The sequence below is a fragment of the Pleuronectes platessa genome, chromosome 17 (assembly GCF_947347685.1).
Source record: "Pleuronectes platessa chromosome 17, fPlePla1.1, whole genome shotgun sequence".
Taxonomy (NCBI): domain Eukaryota; kingdom Metazoa; phylum Chordata; class Actinopteri; order Pleuronectiformes; family Pleuronectidae; genus Pleuronectes; species Pleuronectes platessa.
Window position 1 is genome coordinate 22,430,374 of NC_070642.1, and position 22,153 is coordinate 22,452,526.

The 22,153-nt window shown below is 45.2% G+C and overlaps 1 protein-coding gene across 1 annotated transcript; it reads right to left on the reverse strand.

Annotated features, from left to right (window-relative positions):
• Window positions 1-216: 216 nt before the first annotated feature.
• On the reverse strand, window positions 217-21,461 carry cfap61 (cilia and flagella associated protein 61). Its single transcript, XM_053445558.1, has 24 exons — window positions 21,316-21,461; window positions 20,512-20,662; window positions 20,231-20,307; window positions 20,056-20,123; window positions 19,865-19,985; window positions 19,012-19,135; window positions 18,140-18,313; window positions 17,800-17,888; window positions 16,991-17,030; window positions 16,644-16,780; window positions 16,009-16,147; window positions 15,482-15,547; window positions 14,989-15,195; window positions 13,859-13,987; window positions 11,383-11,510; window positions 8,553-8,645; window positions 7,954-8,122; window positions 7,599-7,773; window positions 5,148-5,440; window positions 4,067-4,394; window positions 3,091-3,173; window positions 2,533-2,744; window positions 724-817; window positions 217-646 (listed from the first exon to the last, which is right to left on the reverse strand). The coding sequence occupies exons 1-24, from the start codon at window positions 21,459-21,461 to the stop codon at window positions 509-511; spliced, it is 3,381 nt and encodes a 1,126-aa protein (XP_053301533.1). The 3' UTR covers window positions 217-508.
• Between the last annotated feature and the right edge of the window lie 692 nt (window positions 21,462-22,153).

Here is a 22,153-nt window from a genome sequence, read left to right on the forward strand (position 1 = left end):
AGCCACACATCCACTTTCATCTACAGCCGCTGTGATTGGTCACGCTGCCGCGGAGTCAGGGGGGGGGGAGAGGTCACTTACAGTTGGCACATTATGGACGAGATGTTTTTGTTGGAAATAAAAGCAGAAATGTGGACGTGTGTCAAATAAAAACTTTTTAAATGGACACAAATTCAGTTTGATGTTTAGAAGACACGTTTATTTTATAATGGAGGTAAAACATGGGTCTTTGGAAAAAGGAGGAATTCATTTAGTCTCTAAATTCTTAACATTCGAGGGAAAAACCTCCAAAGATTTTATTAACTATGAATATTTCAGTGACTCATCAGAAGATTCAGTGACATCATGAAATATGTTTAGCTCCCTGGAAACTAACGATAGTAATTTATATTCTTCCTCTTCTGATGCTAAACACATGAAGTTAGAGTTTTCTGTAAAGGTTGTGACCCACGAGTTGTGCGACAGTGTGTGTCTGTTTCAGTCACGTCTGTGTTTGTGAGTTGTGTTGTCACAGTTGTCCTGAGCAGGCGAACATGGGCAGCAGGTTTTCATTGTAGCTCAGATATCTCACTGCTCCGCTTCTCAGAGCCGCTCGACTCTCGACTTCGTTGAATCCGTCTTCACTCATCACGCTCGACTCGTCGTCCTGCAGAGAACAGGAAGTGGTCACTTTGTTTCTCATTTTCCTTCCACAGGTTTAATATTAAATCTTTAAGAACAAACCGTCAGAGTCTGTGAGGCGATCGTCTGAAGCTCCAGCTCGAAGTCAGAGAACCGGTCGTGATAAACGGCCAAACACCAGCTCTGCCTGAAGAAGCTGCAGAACCACACAAACACAAACACAATCACAATCACAAACACAAACACAAACACAGACACAATCAACTGTTAGAATCCATCACATCAGTGTTTAACAAACGCACTTTCATTTTACTTAAAAGGTTTCTATGAACTTTTCCTCATTGGGCCCCAGTTCTGCAGATTCACCCACAAAACAACTGTTGTTTCATTGTGTATGTGTGACAACTACCCCCCCCCCCCCCCAGCTCAGGGCCCCAAGCTTCTCCATCAGATTTAATGTTTGGCATCATTTCATTGACATTCTTCAAATATTTCACAATAAAAGCAAACATAAGGGTGAAGTCCGAGGAGATGAACTAAAGTCCTAATCTTCTTCTCTCTAACTTCTGCAGCTCAAACACCAACGATCTGTCGATGGAACAGACAGAATCCAGATTTTCATATTTTCACTCGTATTATTTCTGTATTAATATCCGGGTGAAGGTCTGAGCACTTCATTCACCACAGGAGGAAATACCTTCCATCGTAATCTGGGTGAACTGAGTCTTTAAATAACAGTTAAGAATCAGTGAACCCCTGCCCAACACACACACACACACAGACACACACAGACACACACACGTGCCCACAAGCCGCACTAAGTGTGTGTGCTGAATGACCCCCAGCCGCCACACGGTCAATCGATTATTCTAACGGCTCGTGATGCGCTGGCAGCCTCCACAATGACTTTACGAGTCAGCTGAGCGAGTGGTGTAAGTGAGGAGTCGGCCGCGGCGGGGGGGGGGGGGGGGGCGGCTTTGTCTCGTCCTCCACTGGCCACAAAGACAGATTGGCGAGCTGCATAAACAGATTAGGAGGCGGGGGACAATAGACGTCCATGTCTGGGGGTCATTTGTGTTGGAACCTCAGAAGCAGGTCACCCGCTGTTTGACAAACACACACGCGCACACACACACACACTCTGCAAAGTCACACCAGCACACACACACACACACAGCATGAGGACAAAGAAACTGGACCTAAGTCTCTGTCCCTCTCTGCTGTCCACTCTGCTCATGTGTTGATGTGTGAGTTCATCAGTCAGCGGACACACAACACACTTCCTGTCTCTGCTTCAGAAAGTGTCTCTTTGTTTGTAACTTGTTCAGAAGTAAGTTGTGAAAACAGAAATTAACCACATTAATATCTGTCTCTAACGGGAGGATTCTGATCTGATGAAACTAGTCTTTGACAAACCAACATTGTTCTGAAAGTGACAGATGTCTGTTTCCCTCCTGAGCTGAAGAAAAGAAACGTCTCTTCTTCTCTTACCTGGTTATTTATGATGCAGGAGTTTCTTCTTATCTGATGAAGTATAATCATATTTATAACCTGCGTTTGCTTCAGGTAGAGATTTATATTTGTTTTAAATCATAAAAAGCCCTGAACAGAAGAAATAAACAAGTGGATCATTACTCTCATCATTTCAGTGCTAATGCTAACAGGTCAGTTAAGACCAACAGGTCAGTTGTTGTTCCCTGTAAACACTGGTTTATAGAAGGACGTCCACTTTGACCTTTGACCTGCTGTGAACTATGTTCCTGTGCAATGGGAGATGAACAGAGATTTGAAATCAGAGCTCCGAGGCTCTGATCCAGGATCTACGACAGGCTGAGACAGAAGCTTCCTGTAAATCCCTTCTATCGTAGAGCATCACCCGACTTGACTTCTCCTGGTTTGTGTTGGTCTCACCTGTACAGGTCAGGGATCAGGTTCTGGTGGTAGCGGCTCAACATCTGGCCCAGCAGCTGCTGGTGTTTCCCATACAGGCTCAGGTAATTGGAGACGGGGAGGGGCTTCAGAGAGAAGCAGGTGATGGTCTCCACCAGCTCCAAGCAGTCCAGGTGCAAACAGAAGTAATCCCCCGTCTCCACCCGTCCGGTCACGATCCTTCTGTCCTCCAGCTTCACACGGGGAAACACACAGTGAGACAACCTGGGGATTTATCAGAGCTGAACATGATAATAAAACTAAACCGTCATTTTGTTTGACTGGTTTCATCCCAGCCTCGAGGAAGAGGAGGTCACATTGTCCAAACCAATCCCTTCTGAGAGATGCGTCCCCTCCTCCTCAGTGGAAACATGAGCAGAAATCTTTTGATTAAACAATATCTGAAAATCCTCTCGACTTTCTTTTGATGACTTTATGAAGCCCACAGACCATGTGGGAACTTTAGAGATGGTTTGGGGTGTTTGGCTTCAGGAGACTAACTGAGGAGAACGAGGCAGAAGAGGAACAGTGGAGTCGTACGTGTGGAGCTGGAGCCTCCGTCAGGCTGGAGGCAGCTGGTTTGGTGAAGTGCAGGTAGTTGAATCCTCCCGGCAGCTTCCCACCTGACGAGAGGGAAACACAACAGTTAAGATGTGGCAGGGTGTTGTGCTTTTTTTCTACAAACTACAACCGAACTAATAACAAGAAAAATGAAGCTAAAAAACACTGGAAGAGAAAATCTGAAATCCAGAATACTTCAGCCAAAGAGGAGAAAACAAAGATTCTTAGTTCTGACGTGAACGAGCATCACAACAGCAGAGAAATGATAGAACAGGTTTCAGAGTGAGCTTCCACCCACAGAGGAAACCGGAGCCAAGGCAATGAGCTCCTCAGTGAAATGCAGCTCCGCCTGAACAGTGAAAAGTTCATGTGTCCACGTGTGTGAGTCCGAGTGGCTGTTGTGTCTGTGGAACCTGTGGAGCGGCCTTGGTCACTCTGAACACACGGCATTGTCCCGCCCCCGCTGCCGCTCGAGTGTCCGTCACAATGACATCGGCAGTGGGGGGGCTGGCGAAAGATTGGAACACGTTTCACAAAAGCATAATGAAAAAAATACTGGCATCAAATTCTCTCAGATGACAGAAGACCACGGTGTGGACGGGAGGAGGGACGAGGACGAGGAGGAGACAAACTGATGAACCCTGAACCAACATGGAGACTTGAGATCTGCTGCTGAACCTGGAGGAAGTCTGGGATTGAAAACTGAATCAAACAGCAGGAGAGCTGATGGAGCAGTGAAGTGGGATTTGATCTGGTCCTGTTCAGATACCTCAGGTCTTGGATGCACATGAAAGTGGTTCAGTCCGGTTGAATCATTGGTACCAAAGGTTTCAGGAGGAGAAGGACCTCGACAACTCAAACACGATTTAGAAATGACTCTAGACTTGATTGTAAAACTCATCAACTCATTTCCTCGAATGCTTCAATCAAACCAGAGCAGCAGCAGATAACACACCTTGAATCACGGCCTGTTTGTAGAGCGGCACCAGAGGATCCAGGTCCGAGGGGAGCTCCTCCTCTGGCTCCTGGGTCGGGTCGACCAGCAGCAGCATCATGGCCGCCAGCTCCTGGCCCACCTCCTTGGAGTTGAAGCTGGCGTGCGACCACTCGTCTGAGTAGTAGCACCGGGAGAACTTGGTGACGGGCCCGGCTCCGCAGATGTCCGGGTCGCTGGTGAGGAACGAGGAACTTATGACGAGTCGGCGGTCGAACACCAGGAAGGAGCCGCTGATGCTCCTGAAGGCGTCGCTGTCCACTCCTCTATTGGAAAGATTGATGAAGACCTGAAGGAGGAAGATCATCATCATCATCAGGGTTAAAAAAGAACAATTTGAGTCAATTCACAAATTCATAAAGATGATATTTCAGCAGGTTCCTCTTAACGTCCTCATTATAGTAGTTGTCCTTGTTTCCTTATGGCTCTAAATATGACTTTGAATGCATCTGTTTCTCTTTCTGGTCTTTTCACTTCTGTACTTTATCATATTATACTTTATTATACTTTATCTCTGTTTGATGCTCGTTGACATGAAACTTAAGATTCCCATTGGTCAAATGTATTTCTGTTTGTTAATCGAGCCGATTTTTAAAAGTTTTAAATTATGAGTTAAGTTTAAAAGCCTCTGGAGTTTGTATTAAATGTTTCTCATCATAACACACTGCATGCGTCCTTCAGGCCTCACAAATGTGTTGAATATACACATTTTAATTGTGTAATATTTTGGAACTTGCACCGTCTCACAGTAAAAACAGTTCTTCGACAGATAACACAGGGACAACACAACACAACCACACAACAATTCTCTCTCTCAAACAATGTAAATGGGAAAAACACCAAAACCATTGTGTTTGACAAACATTCTGTTTCCAGGAGGAAAATTAACACCGAACCAACATCTGCTGGTGAATTCAGCTCGTCCAGCTCGTCCAGCTTGGCTGAGACGCCTCCATTGTCTGGAGAACTGGTTCTTTTGTAAGAAGAATAACTGGTTGGTTGAAGATTGAATTGGTCCAGTGGGTTTTAAAGGTGAACTTACACCACACTGCAGACGGAGCGGCTCTGTGTCGGTGGAGAACGACACCGATGTGAGTGGGTCTGGGTTTTCTCCGTTGTTCATCTGGGCCAGCAGGCAGCTCCTGTGGACCTGGACTCCGGCCTCCTCCGTGGCCGTCCCCACAGCTCGGTCCACAGCCGGGTCCCTGAGGCAGGAGACGTCCGGCTCAGGAGGCGGGAGGACCACGTGGATACGAGATCCTCGGACACCGAGGCTGAGCAAAGTCTCCACTGTGGTGTAGACGTCCATATTGTTTCCATACACGACGGCATTATCTGGAAAATCATGAGAAAGAAGCAGTGTAATATTTACATGATGTTTAGATCTTCAACACAAGAGAATCTGAAACGTAATGAAGACTCGGATGAAAACAGAAATCAACTCTTAAGAGAAACAAACCCTTGAAAAACAAGCTTATTTCATGTTAAATAATTTGTATTAATTTCTCTCAGTTTTCACAGCTTCTTGTAGAAACAACAGATGTTTATCTTAAATGTTATTTCACAATACAAAGCTCCACATTTAGAGAAACTGACCTTGAGAGACGCTGTTTGGCCAAAGAGACATTTTCTCTAAAGAGACATGATGCAAATCATTTCTCTTTTCAGTCCAAACGTTTTCCATTCATGAATATTTGAAACCTTTTACAAGGAAGGAAAAATCTGCACATGTTTTGAAAGCATGTGCACGTGCTTCAGAAAACATACGTTCACCTGCATAATGACAGAGTTTATGATCTCATCTTGTTTACATTCAATTAATAAGCACAGAGCCCGAAGCATTAATGCTCTTATTCTGAAGGTCTGCGAGACACACAACAAACTGAGATTTAATACATTTAGTACAATGTGAACAGTGAGATTGTGTTGGTGTTGAAGTTAATGTTTTAACACAGGTTTATCCATAGTTCATGTTTTCTTGTGTAAATAATTTTTTTGTGCTATACAAAAAGAAAGTAAGAATTAAGCAGAGGGAACAAAACCAGCGTATTAAAAACACATGACCCGTCTCTGTCTGTGTCTCTGTCTGTGTCTCTGTCTCTGTCTCTGTCTCTGTCTGTGTCTGTGTCTGTGTCTGTGTCTGTCTCTGTGTCTGTCTCTGTGTCTGTCTCTGTCTGTGTCTCTGTCTGTGTCTCTGTGTCTCTGTGTCTGTGTCTCTGTCTGTGTCTCTGTCTGTGTCTCTGTGTCTGTGTCTCTGCTGTGTCTCTGTGTCTGTGTCTCTGTGTCGGTGTCTGTGTCTCTGTGTCTGTGTCTGTGTCTGTGTCTGTGTCTGTGTCTGTGTCTGTTTCTCTGTGTCTGTCTGTGTCTCTGTGTCTGTGTCTCTGTGTCTGTCTCTGTCTCTGTGTCTGTCTCTGTGTCTGTCTCTGTCTGTGTCTCTGTCTGTGTCTCTGTGTCTCTGTGTCTCTGTGTCTGTGTCTCTGTCTGTGTCTCTGTCTGTGTCTCTGTGTCTCTGTGTCTGTGTCTCTGTCTGTGTCTCTGTGTCTGTGTCTCTCTGTCTGTGTCTGTCTCTGTCTGTGTCTCTGTCTGTGTCTCTGTGTCTGTCTCTGTCCGTGGTGCTGAACCAGAGAAGCAGGGCAGTGTCCTCTCCTTTCACTATCTACACATCTCACACTTCAAATCTTAAATGAATATTTTGTGCCGTAACACAAACATGATCGACTCTGAACGGTTGCAAAGAATGTTTGAATTGATCATTTTAAATCAGTTTTCTCTCAACATGAAAAGCGATGAGCACATAATGTAGATTAATGCTCTACTGGAAACATTCCTAAACAAATACAACATTTCCTTCTGCTTCTAAAAAACTACACTGAGCAAATGTTCTTTGTAAGGAAATTATTATTTGTCATTTTTTAAGATTCATGTCTTCAGTAGAAACTCCTGAGCCACAGGAGAACCGTGGATTAGTTGTGAGTAAGAATTATATCCTTAAAATGTGCTGTAGAGACAGAACTGCTTCAGTCTAATGCTAAAATTAACATACACGTCCCGTTTCCCTGTGTTATTAGAATATGGAAATAAACACGGTATCTGCTGCAGTCTGCCACTGCAATTTGCATTTATTAATGGCGTTCCTTTATGACTGGGTTTGGACTAATTAGTATGAATTAAAGCTTCACTCTACATCGCTGCACAATTCCTTCAGAGAGCAGATTAATTTAGCTTAATCACACACTGTGTATTTTCTGCTGCTCTGAGAAGCCTGGCTCCCAGAAAGTGATATGATAACACAACATGGAAGGAAGAGGACGAGCTGATCACAGAGATGAAAGATTCAGCTTCAGCTAATTAGCTGCTAATTATATCGGGGGCACTTCAGCTCCGACTGGCTGAGTAATGACAGACTACTACAGATTGATATTAGGTTCTGTGTGTGTGTGTGTGTGTGTGTGTGTGTGTGTGTGTGTGTGTGTGTGTGGAGGTATTCACTTACCCTCCAGGTCCACAAAGTTGGCACAGATCCATCGGCGAGCAGCCACACAGTCGTGGAGGTCGTTGAGGGTGAAGAGGTTGGAGGGAACCGGCCCGGTGTACCTGCGGCGAGCGGCCTGGTTCTGCAGCTCGGTGCTGACGGGCCGGTTCTGATCCACACCAATGGGACAGGGCACCTAGAGCATCATGTGGTATAAAGCAGTGACGTCACCAAAGTCATCCAAAGGGATTTACACACAACTCCCTGTTCCGATAACATATTAATAACATTTTACCAGGTTATAGAATTCGTGGACACTTCATAAATCTAGATCAAGATGAAGTGCTGCGTTTTAATGAATGTGGGGGGGGCTCACCTGGTACTGCAGCCCCGTGCAGAGGACGAGGTGGTCGTACGGAACCTTCTCACCTCCAGACACCAGCACGTGTTTGGACTTCCTGTTGATGGCCACCATCTTGTCAGTCACCACGCAGACACAGGAGTGCAGAGGGAGCCGGGCCAAGTCGCGGCTGCTGTACGCGTGACTGCAGGACACAGGACAGACGGTGAGACACGTCCTGCTGCAACACCTCCTTTCTAACATGTTAGCATGTTAGCATGCTGCTATCTGTACAGTCTGTGTCCGAGCTTCTAACGAGGCTGCGGATCTCCCCCCCCCTGTCAGATTGAAGAAATCTGTCCTTTCTCTTTTTAAGTGTCGTCTGCAGTTAAATAATCTTTATTTTATATATTATTATCTGGTTTTCTATAGAATATAAAAGGCATTTGTACACAGTTGTGCAGTTTCTTATTATTTCAGGTGAAAACAAGGGAACAATGTTTCATCACATTGAAAAAGTAAATTAACGAGCAGTTGTGAATAACTGAGTTTGGTTTTTATCCTGCTCCTGTGTTCAGATGCCAAAACAATATTTATTTTCCATCCCCATGTGACCCGTTGTTCCAGTGACTCACCTCGTGGACAGAAACCCGACGTCCTCCTGGTCGTAGTCACCGGGGAGACCGTGTGTTGAGATGAGGGTCAGGTTGTTGAACCTCAGGTGAGGGCTACGAGACAACACAACACAACACAACATGAGAGGCTCTTCACACAATACACTGAATATACACATGGACCAGTGGGAGGAATGTGCTCCGGGGAAGGTCAATGTAGTCGATGCAGAAGGTTAATTCTGCATCGACTAGAAGAACCGATGCAAAAAAAGATGAGTATTTGTTTGAAATTCTTACTTTGAATATAATGTATTTGGTTGTATTATTTTTCTATTTAATTTATCGTCACATTTATATTGATTATCTCTTAAATATCGAGCCTCCATTGTGTTTGTTGACGCCTGGACTTTGTAGATATGTTTTTTCGTTTCAATAAAACTCAAACTGCAGAGAAAGCCATAACTTTGGGATTTCACACATTCTTCTTTCTGGTGAAATCCTGGAGCCTACATTACCCACAATGCAACTCAACTGCCCACAGTTCATTTGAAGATTTGCTTCATCCATCTTAAACTCCTCCAGCTGACCCGTGTCCCCGGCTCTGATGTCTGTCCCCGGTTAAAAACACATCTGTTGTGATGCAGAGGACGTCCAGGACATTACACATCTGATAAGAGCAGCAGAGTGAGAACCACAGTGTCCAGCTCGTGTCTCTGCTTCATGCTAATCAACGTCCAGCAGCACAACACAGCAGCAGACACCACAATGCTGCTGCACTGATCACACACACACACACACACACACACACACACACACACACACACACACACACACACACACACACACACACACACACACACACACACACACACACACACACACACACACACACACACACACACACACACACACACACACACACACACACACACACACACGAGTGACGAGTGAGACAGGACTATGTCAGATTGGAGACTTAACAGTTCAACTCTATTACTGTAAATTGATTTGTCTGTTATTTCTGGAGAAAGTACTTTATGATATAATATCACAATATTCGGTCCAAATCAGCAGCTGATGATGGACTGTTTGTTAATCTCTCTGGTTTCTGATGACTCTTGTCTTCCTTAAAGTTGTATTATTCACTTGTAAATAAATATTAAATCTGTAGATGTGTGTTTTAATTGTTTGAAGGGAGGTTAATTCAAAACTATTTGTCCTGGTTCATTCCTCAGGTTTGTCATCAGTGGTTTGGTCTTTGATTTTCATGTGAACACACAAATAATAATAACATCAAGCTTCAGACAGAGGCTGCAGTCGAGCTTCTTAGTGAACCGGAGCCAGGAGGTGGATTTATGAAGCTCTGAGGCATTAGGACAGTTATCGGCTCTGGATTTGTTCTGTTATCAGCCGGTGACAGGCGGCGCCTCGACCCTGCAGCCTGACCCGGCGAGCGGAGGGCCGAGCGCTGCAGAGCTCTTTATCTGTCTGACCCCGTCCCAGTCTGTAATGGAGTTGGGGGGGGGGTGGTGCTTCTGCTGCTGGGCTGGATTCATTGAGCACATGGAAAGCTGTGTCAGGGGTGGGGGGTTGAGGGGGTGGGATGTTTGGGCAGGCCTGATAAGGGGGGGGGGGGGGGGGGGGACTGACCCATCATTCACCCTCTGGATGTGTCGCTGCCTCGCCCTCAGTGCAGCGGACACTAACTGTCTCATTAGTCAACTCGTTAGTGGCAGTGAACACAGATCCCTGCTGCAGATCCCTGACGGGGACACGGTGGAGTGGGCTAATTAAAGGGGGCCAGCGCTGGCCCTGCTGAGTGCCAGGGCCTCAGGCAGCTGGGGGCACTGGGCACCGGGGGCCGAGCCAGCATCAGCCGCTCTGCAGCCAGCGAGATCTCACTACACAACAAGCCCGGTTGCCTGGCAGCTATCAGCCGGTTCCGAACCAGCAGCCCGGCGCTTCCTATTATTTGCCGGAGCAGTTAATCTCACAAAGCGAGGATGAAGGCAAACATGTCAGACGCTCGACCCGGAGTCAAGTGACATTTCCAGAGATTGGATTCCTGAAATGAAGACGATAAAGAAATGAAAGCTTTCCGGTGGCTGCAGGGTTCCTGTGAAGACGCTTCAGAATCTCTGATCAACACCATCATGTGATCACTTTTCATTATGACCATCTGTCCATTATCCCTCCTGAACCGTCTCAGCGCTCTTCATGGGAGAGTCCTTTGTGTTTTTAAACCCGGTGCGTTGACTGGCTCTTGGAGATAAAGTGTTTGTGACCTGCCTGTGTTAAAGACTCAGTGTTGGTTCTGCTGGTATAAAGTGTTTTGATTGTGTGTCTAACATTGTTTTGGTGCTGTTGCAGGATGTGCGTCTCCATATCTCCTCCCTCCCCTCTGTCCCTCCTGGTTCCTATAACACCTTTAAATAACAGCTCCTGAATTTGTCATATCATCAGTAATTTCCTAAAAACAACCAGTCATTGTGTTTTTTAGTTGCTGGGAGGAACAGGTGCTTTTGTTGGGGGATCTAGTTGCAGCAGATTAATCTTCATCTGGTACACTGGTGAAGATCTGGGGCAGCAGGCGGGCGTCTGGGGGATTGAGTCAGGTTGTGTGTGTTTGGACAATGGAACTCAGGAACAACAGATAAATCAGATTACGCTTGATACACACAACACACTCAGTTGTTGGATTAATTAATCAATTGCCGATTGGTTTCTGAGTGAATGATGAAGCTGTGGTTTGTCGTGGATGGAACCCGTGTGTCACCGCAGCTACTGACTCAACAGCAGGTCGGTGATCTCCAGCACATCATGGAGAGAAATGACACGGAGGCAAACTCACCACAGGCAAAGCACCTCGAGGAAAGATAAACCCGTGTCCGACGCCCCCACCACCACGATCCGGGCGTTGATGGTGACCTTTGGCTCCATGGTTAACTTTCTGCTGATGAGGCAGAGGGCGAACGGCGCCTGAGAGAGAAACACAGAGAGACAGATGTCAGAATATCTGGTTTGACTTCAGTCTGCAGGACGTCTCTCACCGACTGTTGAGTGCCACTTTCTGAAATCTGCTGAAAGTGAAATGATCAAATGTTGCCGTCTTTATGAGGATGAGGCAGGAACCAGTTTTCAGATCTGTGCCGAACTCAATGCTTGAAATCCCCGGAGCCATAATTGTACATAATCTGGTTTTCAGTGTTTGCGTCCTGTCATTGTTTTGTGAGCCAGACGAAGACGTAGCTGCACACAACCTCAGGTCACTCTGTCTCTTGGTATCAGGATGACTTCAGGAAACATGGCAGCATCTCCTGAGCTACGCTCCCGACCTGAGACATGGTCACAGCTGTTTTCATCATCCGTATTATTTCTGAAATACATTTATTCCCATGTTGTGCTCTGTCATCCTGCTTCTCCAGCTGTTTATGTTAGCTCTTAAAAACCAACTGGAAGAGGTGGAGAGTACCAGCAGCTTCAGTCTAATGAGATGGAGATGCAGGGGTCATGTGACCTGACAGATAAGGAACACTTGTACACAACAATTACAAAAGAGCCCCGCAGGAGTTACTGGAACACAGCGTTCCTAATTTACAGATTCTTCCAGCACCAAACATCTCTGGCCCTCGCCCGGCGCTGTGAGGCAGCAGAATGCCCCACAATGCAACTTGCCTGGGTCCCAGTGTCAACATCTGTCACAGAGAGATGTTCTGAGGGTTTGAGAAACAAAGATGTAAACACTGGTTTTAACAATATCAGTTTTCTTATAAAATTTGAAATTCAAAGCCTGTAACAATTTTCCATGGAGGAACTTACAAGTCTATATTTTGTGTTTTCACCGACATCCTCCTGCCACTCAGGTTTATACATTAAATAAAATATTCAGTTGTGGATGAATTTAGAAACTCATCAAGGTAAACTGTTCCCACAGGAGAAGAAGAAACCTGGACCACAGCCAGTGACACCAGTCAGACCACTGCTGCTCATATCCAGGTGGATCATTTCACTTTGTGTATTGACTTGAAACGTTTACATTCATAAATAAACCTATAAAAACAAACTATAGGAATTAAACACTGAAAATAATCATATGTCTCCTTAAAACAAAACTCTATATGATTAGATTTGTAATCTTGTGTCTTGCAGATGCTACATTCTGACATTTATGAAACATGTAATAAGACTGTGTTTGTACGTTTCATAAACTGCCTCATTCATCCACCTGAGCTCTGCAGGAAGGAACCAGATAAACTCATCCATCTCATCAGCCTGAGAGTTAGAGCAGGTGCAGCAGCTCTCATGCTGCAGAAGCTTCACCTTTACACACACAATGACCGCGGCCATGTTTAATACCACGCTGTATTGACAGAGAGGGAACAGGTGCTTTGAATCAGATTAATCTCTCCCAGGACGACATCAGGAGACAAAGCTCTTATCTGCTCGGCCGCCTGGGAATCACAGCTGCCACGTTACCAAGGAGAAGGGGGCGGACTGGGTTTGATGGAGTGAAATGAGCGCGAGCGTGCACGGAGCAACGCCGTGCACGTGGTAAATATTTGAAGTAGAGGACATTAAAATAAATCACAGCCACACTGAGACCAGGACACGACGCTGGTGCTTCAATAGAAACGATGCAGCGATGGAATTATCACCTGTTGCTTTAACAGAGGAAGAAAACATGTGTCTCAGTGAATCTGCAGCATCGACATGGGGAGGAACAAACTGAGGCTCTAATAACCAAAATGAAAACGTGCACGTACACGACCACCTTCTACTAATTTCAGACTTTTTAAAGACCTTAAAGAATGAAGCTTATGTCACTTTCTCATATTGAAGCTAAGGGGAAGTGGCCAAGTAGAGAATGAGCTTTAACTCTAAAACTGAGAAACTGAACCTCCTGGTGGAGGAACAATCTGTTTCTACATCCGGGGTTTCAGCAGCGAGAGGAAGTTTTAATAATGTTTCTCAGATTAAAAGTGGAATCATAAGCCAAAAGGACAGAGTTGTTTAGGGATCTGATATTCATGATTCAGAGCCAATCTAAATGAAAACGTGGATGTAGTGAACTCAGATGTTTCATTAGGACTGTTGGGCCTGGGTGGAGGTATGAACTCTACTGAGGGACATTCTAAGTTTGCAATGATGTAGTTTGACACATTTAAAATGTCTCTAAGTGTGAAAGACGCCGCTCAGATGGGACACTGAGCTTTTCCCTTGAAACAGCTCCATCTAGTGGTCACATCCACACCCTGCTGGGCTCCCTCTCAGCTCATTTCCACTCCCTGGCAGGCTGCTCGCCACCAGCCAGCTGCTGCTGAGCCCACCTGCTCCTCTGTGATCCGCCTGGACGGGGCGTTGATGCCAAGCTCCTCCAGCGGGTAGATGATCTGGCGTCGTGGGCGGACGGGAACCGCACAGTCGAGGACACCGTCCAGATGGTGGACGCAGGAATTCTGAGAGCAGAGTGAGAGGGCTCGGTGTCAGTGAGCTCAGAGACAGAAAATCCCCTCAGAGGTTAAACTGCAGCAGTGACGGGGCTCGGGAGGCAAAGTGATAATGAGCTCCGGTGAAAAGGTTAGATGATGCAAGGTTTACACCAGTGATAGGAGCTGATTGGACTGGAAACCACTGCCCGAGCCAGTGCTCTGCTCATCCTCTGACATTATTCCATTTGCAAGTCATCATCTCTCAGCCTGCAGCTTGTTGTGGAAGGTAATTAGCAGAGGAAGTGGAGGCCTCTACACGTTGAGCAAATGTCTTATTATGGTGTGGAGAGGTGGAGCTGGCAGCACCGTCAGCACCTGCTGCCCCGAGCCCGGGGGGGGGGGGGGGGGGGGCGCAGAGTGCTGAGGGCCACGCGCTGCAAAGAGTGACGCACTAATAAGCTGGAACATTTTACATTTAAAAACAAATCCACCGACTGGAGGAAGCAAATCTAAACTGCAGAATAAGAACAGTTTGACCTGCAGTGTCTGAGCGGCTTGAGAGTTAGAATCCTGGTTTATCACAGGAAATTACTGACTTCTTATTATTTTATTTTTATAACTTGATTTTCAGTAATAATCAAATTGTTATCAATGTAACATTAACCTTAAAAGATTTCAATTATTGTCTCAAAGATTTGTCTGCTCAAATTAACTTCACGGTTCAGCCTCTTCCTCTGAAACTAAACGGTTATCAGGTCGTTTCCTGATATGAAAACACTTTCTGGGTTGAACTGAAACTTATCCAATATGTGCACATGGAATCTGTGTGCTTGTGTAGTGTGAAATCAGTTTGTGTGTGAACATCATCCCTTTGATCAACGAGTGAAATCATCTCAGGACTGAAGGGCGGACATGTTTTGCAGTGTCTGGACTGAGGCTCATTACACTAGAGACGATCAGCACCAGGCTGGAAAGGGCCTGGTGCTGCTGAAGGGCCAGTGAGGACCTGAGGGCCCCTGTGCACAAACCTGCTGGCTGTGGGGTGGGGGGTAGAGTCGGTGGTACAGGCAGGATCTGTGAGACAGGCGCAGGACGTCTTTGAACAAGTGTTTGGTGAAGTGCTGGAAGGACGGCTGGAGGACAACGTGGCGGATCCGAGCGTGCTCCTCTGAGCGGTGGTGGCTGAAGTAGATGAAGTTCTCGATGTTGTAGTGGGCGCGGATGAACTCGATGTCCTGGAAAACAGAATCATGTTCGTTATGAGGATTCATTCTGATCGAGAAACATTTCCAGGATAAACATTAGTTCTTTATATTAAAAAACAAAAACTAAGAAACATACTTATTGACACTTGTGAGGACGGGCTATGGGCCAAGAAGGAATTCATAACATTTGGAGAGGTTTTGATTTTGATGTGTTGAGTTTTTTTTTTTAAATTAGATAAGTACAATAATATTTCTTAATACATGAAGAGAAGTATATATAAAGGTGTGAGGATGTGGACCAGAGAGCTGCACGTACCGGTTCCTCTCTGATGATCACGACCCCCACGACCTCCACGTCCACCTGAGCCACGAAGGCCTGCAGCTGCAGCCCGTCCTGAAACAAGCAGAACCAGATCCATGTGGAAATGAACACGTGTTGAGCTGAATGCACGTCCCGAGTTCAAGCCCAAGCCGAGTGCAGAACCATGAACACACATGAAGTGGCTCATCCTCATCTGAGGAGTGATTATCAGAGTTGGAGCTGCAGCAGCGACAGCTGGGGCGTCAGTCAGGGAGGAGAAGCCGCTCAACTGAATTCTCACCAATCTGTTCGCTGGCACACGTGTGATATTCCAAGACAATCATAATCCCAGCTCCACTCACACGGTCCAAAACAATCATTTTAAAGTCAAAGGGAGAAACATTGGAATATCAACCCTGACACTTTCTCTACTAACAGTATAACAGTTTATATCTTTATATATTCAGCCAAATTAGCTGGTTAAGCAATAAACTCCATATGGATGAGAGATGAAAGAAAGTTAAAAAGTCAACATTAGAAACACGTTGACTGACCGGGTCAGTGCGGCTCTCGTAGAAACAGTCCAGGTCCTCCAGCAGGGACCCGCTCAGCGGCAGACCCTGGACCAGTGCAGAGACAGCAGGTCGGTCTGCAGGCACAACCGGGCGCACCCCCACAGGCCTGAGAACAACCACAGCATTAACACAGAGGAACAGTGGCCTGGGAAGATGGTACATGTGCAGTACAAGATGCTGACTGGTAACCACATCCTGAGTTTTGTCCCAACTTTTGTTTCTGTTGACTTTGTGTTTGTGGAACAGTTTAACACAGAGGGAGACTGGGAACATGGCTGTGGATCAACCCTCAGTCACAGGAGGTGGACAGATGCAGTGAGGGAACTCCAATGAGGAATCAAATGCCTCTGGAGGAAACATGCAACAATCTGACAGAGCATGTGAAACAGGGAGGGTTGAGTGGGGGGGAGGTCGGATGGAAACAAGGGGAACTCCGAGGGCGTCTGGTGGACGGCCGAGGGAAGTTAAATATATAAATACAGGCGACTGAAGGAATGAGGCCGACATGAACAGAGACAGGAGGAAAGAACCAGGGCAGAAACGTGACAGGTTTATTCAGAACAAACAGAAACGTTAAGACTCAAGCATGAAGCACGACCCACCTCAGCCCCACGCGGTGGAACACGTAGAGCTCGTGAACCAACGAGCTGTTGGCTCGTGGCGCCACCCGGAGGAAGCTCTGCAGCAGAGGACACTCAGCGGAAAGAGACGGAACCGTGAAGACGCAGAAATCCAGAAGCTGACAGACACAAGATAATCAACGGTTCACTAATGAAGGTCATTTTCTAAAAGTCTTGAAATTCTAATGTGGAAATGAATCCAGTTTTTTAACCTGATTATTATTATTATTATTATTAACATTGCTGAGGTATAATAGAACTTATGGAATAATGATGTGACTCAAACAAAGACCCACCAGGCCGTGTCTCATACGTGTAAAGATACTCACAGGGAACAGTTTGAACACATATGGAATTAAGTCCACTGATCTGGAAAAGAAGGAGGAGAGGGTGGTGTTAGAACATGTCTGTGTGCCAGTGGGAGAACCAGAGCCAGACTGGTGATCACTGTGGTGGAACCAGTGGACGAGCAATCTGCCCGTCGCTTCCAGCTCCACCTCTCGCCTTCAGCTCGCTGTCGCTTTAAGTGCGACTCTCATTAATAACACGCTCACTCTCGGCAGGGAGCGAATCGACTCCATATTCAGTAACAGCTGGGAGGCAAGGCGGCGTGGGGGGGGGAGCTCAGCAGGAGCCAACTAACAGTCACTCTCTGCTTTCACACAGGATGTGACTGACGCAGCGCTGGACGGCTGCCACCGGCACTCAGCGAAGAACTTTTGGAAAAAGGATTAAAAATTGATTCCTGTAGCTGTCAGATCCATAAACATGATTTTAAACAATCCAGTATTTTGTTTTGCGAAGGAAGAAGGCAAAAATATTCATGTTAAAAAGATTATTCATACATTTTAATATTATATTTGTTTATACAATATTTGAATGATTAATTATAATGCTTACTAATTTTATAAATATCAATTTTATATAATTTAATATTTTGACATGGATAACATATAGTTTCAGTGTTAACAGTTGTCAGTCACTAGTATTTGTAATTAAAACAAATCAGCAGTGCATTGAGTCAGTGTCTGATTTATCCATGTTTGGTTCTCTAACTGTAGAGAACCGAAATTATTTTCTATGAACTTGATATTATTGATGAGAAAAAAATTATCCTGATCAGTTTTAGAAAAGTTACCTCATCTCATATTTCTTGTCCATGATGAAGAGCTGGATACAGAACGCGTTGGGTTCCTGTGAGAACTCTTCTCCAGCTGAACGTGTTCCCTTGAACCAGAGCGACGGGAAAAGAGAAATATACAAATTAATAATTATAGAAATACAGAAATTAGAGTAGGTTTATACGAATGGATAAATTTAAGAAAAATGAGTAGAAATACACAAACATACATATAGAAATACAAATGTAAACAGATTTAAATATGAATAAAGTCCAGAAAACTGTCATCACCAAATCATATAATTTATGGTATGATGGTAAATTTCTGTCTTTCACAGACATGAGATGTTTCCCTCACCTGTTGTGAAGTGGAGGTGTGTGTTTGTCTCGGTTCCTCGCCGGCTGGTCCAGGGTCAGTGGACGCAGCAGCTTTGTACAAACCGTTGAAGTCACTGAGATCGAAGCCGTCGTTCAGCTTCTTCAAATCGACCTCAGCCGTGAAGCTGATGAACCCGACGCTGACGCCATCGATCTGTGGAGCAGACACAGCATCCGGATCTTATGTTTCTGCTTTAATAAACATCAGAAGAACTGAGCATTCTGGATGAGAAGCAACAACCTTTGTGAGAAGTTAAAATCTTCTGAAAAAGATCACGAGATTCAACAGAGAGCCTTTCATGTAACAAGTCAAATATTTATGATAAATCCTGAGAAGGTTTAAATATGTGGATCTGCATTTAACACGTGAAGCACAAAATGTTTCTAAAACAGAAAGTACGTTGGTTTAAATCCTCACTCTGCCTGAACACATCCCCCCCCCCCCCCCCCCCCCCCCCCCGGGCCTCCTCACACTGTCTGTTCTCTGACTGACGAACATTTCCAGACAAAAAGCCCAAAATGCTTCAGATGTGTGGACACAATATGTTCAGTGAGAGCATGTCTTGGCCAGGTATCAGCTCGTATCTGCCATATGCTGCCATGAACACATGTCGTCCCGACTGGGGGGGGGGGGGGGGTCTGTCGTCTCCCGGACCCCAGCAGGGGTTCTGACAGTCAAAGCATCAGAGATCTGCCATCACATCCTTTTCAGGTCAGAAGAGTGGATCAGCAACGACTAATCATTTACATGACTACACAAAGCAGACATGAGGAACTGTAGTTTGGTTTTTACATTAATAAAACTATTGAGCTGAGATCAAACAAGGTCAAGAGTCTCAATCAGGAACCAACCTCACAGACAGCTGAGTGGTTCTCTTCATTCTGAGCCTCAATGAGTTCGGCCAGGACGTACGGCTGATCGAACCATTTGTAGTGCTGTTCAAATATGTGCATGATGTCGTCATGATCCACCTCCCTGTGATACACAAGAGAAGATCAATTCATTCTGTGAGAGGAATCGATGGTGCTGGGCCCGAGGGCTCAATACAGAGAAGGTCCAGAGGGAGAAGGAGATTCATTCATTCAATGGACTCAAACATGAATGCAATGTTAATCTGGTAAGTTCCTGACCATAAGAAATGTGTGATAATCTAGTTTCTTTACCTGAAAGTACACAAAGGTTTTGTGCTTTCAAAGTTAACTGAGCAGCTTCATGTGGTGATTAGTTCTTTTGGGATCCTGGTCCAAAACTCTTTACACCATATTCACTAAATTCTTCATAGTTTAAGTTTCTAAGACGAATATTGGAGATAAATCTTCCTTTTTTTAAATCTCTTTAACCGATCTAGAGGTCTTCTTTACTCCTGCAGCTGCAACAGTCAGTTCTTCTCACAGGAGGTCGTTCACCAGTTACTTAGAACTCACGTTCAGGATGAGGAGTGGGAGTGAAAGACATTCACCACATTCACCGTCACTCAACCTTCAAAGAAAAGCACCAAAGTCTCACTTTCACTTTAGCCAGTTATTATGAAGTAGATGCAAATCAGACATTCTGAATGTTGTGCATCATAGTCACAGTCAACCTTCTCCTTAAACATGGGTCAAATTTGAGTTAAAGTTAGTTTGATTTGGGAGCGTGGCCATTTGAAGGCAGATGTTCACACCTTCCCCTCTGTGTTAAGAGGGAGGAATCATCTGGAGTCACCTGGCAGGGCGGACATGGAGTCTGGGACAGTGCTGCCGTCGGTGGCAGATCGATGCCAGGCAGCGTGGCCCCGGGTCCGTCCGGCTCTGCAGCGGCTCAAACGTGTCCTTCAGCGCCGGCTCTGCACAAACACAAGAGGCTGAGTCTCATGAAATTCAGGTTAGAACTTAGAATCTGAGGCCGCTCCTTACCTATATCAGTGATGTTTGGAGTGACCAGGCAGATGTGTTCAAGCTCTGTGATGGCATTAAACACAGCCCTGTAGAAAGATGCATTATTAATATTTCATCTAGAGTCATGTCACTGGACGGGCTCTTCTCTACTTTGAAGAGGTAAGTTTGAACTCATTCACCTTCCCTGTCATACCTCATTATCTCCTTCACACTTGCTGTGGAGAAGTTGCGCTGAGCGACGAAGAGGTGGAGGAAGAGCGTGTTGTGAGGCTGCAGGCAGAAGGAAACAACTCCATTAGATGATGTGAAGTGAACTCACCTGACCCAAGAAACTGAATCAAGTCATGTGTTGTAATGGTAAGAAACTGGTATTAAACACAAGCCCGATTAGGACAGTTGAGGCACAAAGTGATAAGAGCAGCTCTACATCAGCAGATCTTTTCAGTTTTTGTTTGGATCATGAATCATACTGACCGTGCAGTTCTCAGCACTGAAGTGTTTCTGCAGGAAACATTCCCAGTGAGCCTGATCCACCAGATCTCCAGCAGGGTGATCCAGGAAGGAGGCGTGGGCCAAGATGTCGTCTTTGTCGTTTGTCAGGGTCACAGCCAGATTGGCTTTTTCTCTGGGAGGGACAAGAGAGCAGAGAAGACAACAGATGACAGGGACATTGAACATAAGATTTAATAATAAGAACAATCCTTACAAATTCAATAGGGCCTCCCACTGGAGGTGCTCGGGTCCTAACTACATGATTTAACTACCCCCTAACTACCTCTTCATTACTGGGGCTCTTACATAAGTTATATCACTAAAAACGACTTTATAAGAAAGCACAAAACTATTTATTTTCTTACAAGACAATAACCTCAAACATAAAAGTGAGTTGGGGATCTCCACGCTGGACACAAACATGGAGCTTCAGGTGGAATCCAGAAGTGACCATCACAACACCCGGTCAGATGTTCCTCAGCCACATCCATAAATGTACAGTGCTGAAAACCAAAACTACATTTTTTGTGTGTTTTTAAAACACACAGATGTGCTTTATGTGGTTTTGCAAATTTTTTATTTATAAAGTTTGTTTAAAACAAAATGTCTAAATCCAATCCCTCCATAGCCTGAATCCTATTTTAATTATAAATAGTTATTGTCATGAATTACTCAGGTGAAGTGACTGACAATAGGTTTGACTGCACATCAGTGTGCTAACACTCAGAGAAGCTAACGAAGCTTCACATTAAAGATATTAATAAAGAAAAGGTTTGTTTCTCTTACAGCAGTTGAATAATATTCAGTCTTCCAGGGAACGTCAGAGCTCCGGAGCTGATGAGGCTGTCGATCCCCTGAGCGTCCGCAGATTCACTTCTCCTCACGGCCACGGCCTCCACCTCCCCCCCGCAGTCTGAAGAGATGCTCCTCATCTTCACCGGAAAGGGTTAAAAGATAGAAAATAAAGATTAAACTCTTCTTTACCTTTCTATGCATTCACTTCTGATAAAGAGCTAATCTAGGGCTGTGAGGCAGGGTTAGGGTTAGGGTTAGGAACATTTAATGTAAATCGATTCAAGTTGTAAAACGAGGCTTACTATCTGTTACCAGCAGGTGGCACTATCCCTACTAACAGACTAATAGATCTGCTCAGGTCGAAGCTCTGGTGAAGCGTGAGCAACCTGGGGTCGATTGGACAATGCACAGTGGAGTAACAACATCTTCATTTTCACGCTGACCAGTAGGTGGCGCTATGACCCCGACTTCATTTTGAGACATGGAGCTGTTCAGGCCTGGACTCTGAACATGTGACAGAAGTTTGGTGCTGATTGGAAAATGCATAGAGGAGTTCTGGTAAAGGATCAACCTTTGCTGATCTCGGAGAATAACGTCTAAATACAAGACGAGAAAAAAATGGCCACTAGGTTAAAAATGGCCGACTTCCTGTTTGGTCTAGCATATCAATCCAATATGTTTTTTGTTCGTAATAAAAAGACAGAAAAAACAAAGTTTGACATAGTCGTGGTTCACGGCCGAGGAGGAATCAATCACTGTGTAAGACGTGCCTAAAACATAACATGTCCCTAGCCACCAGGGGGCGCAGTGATTTTAAGTCATGATGCTG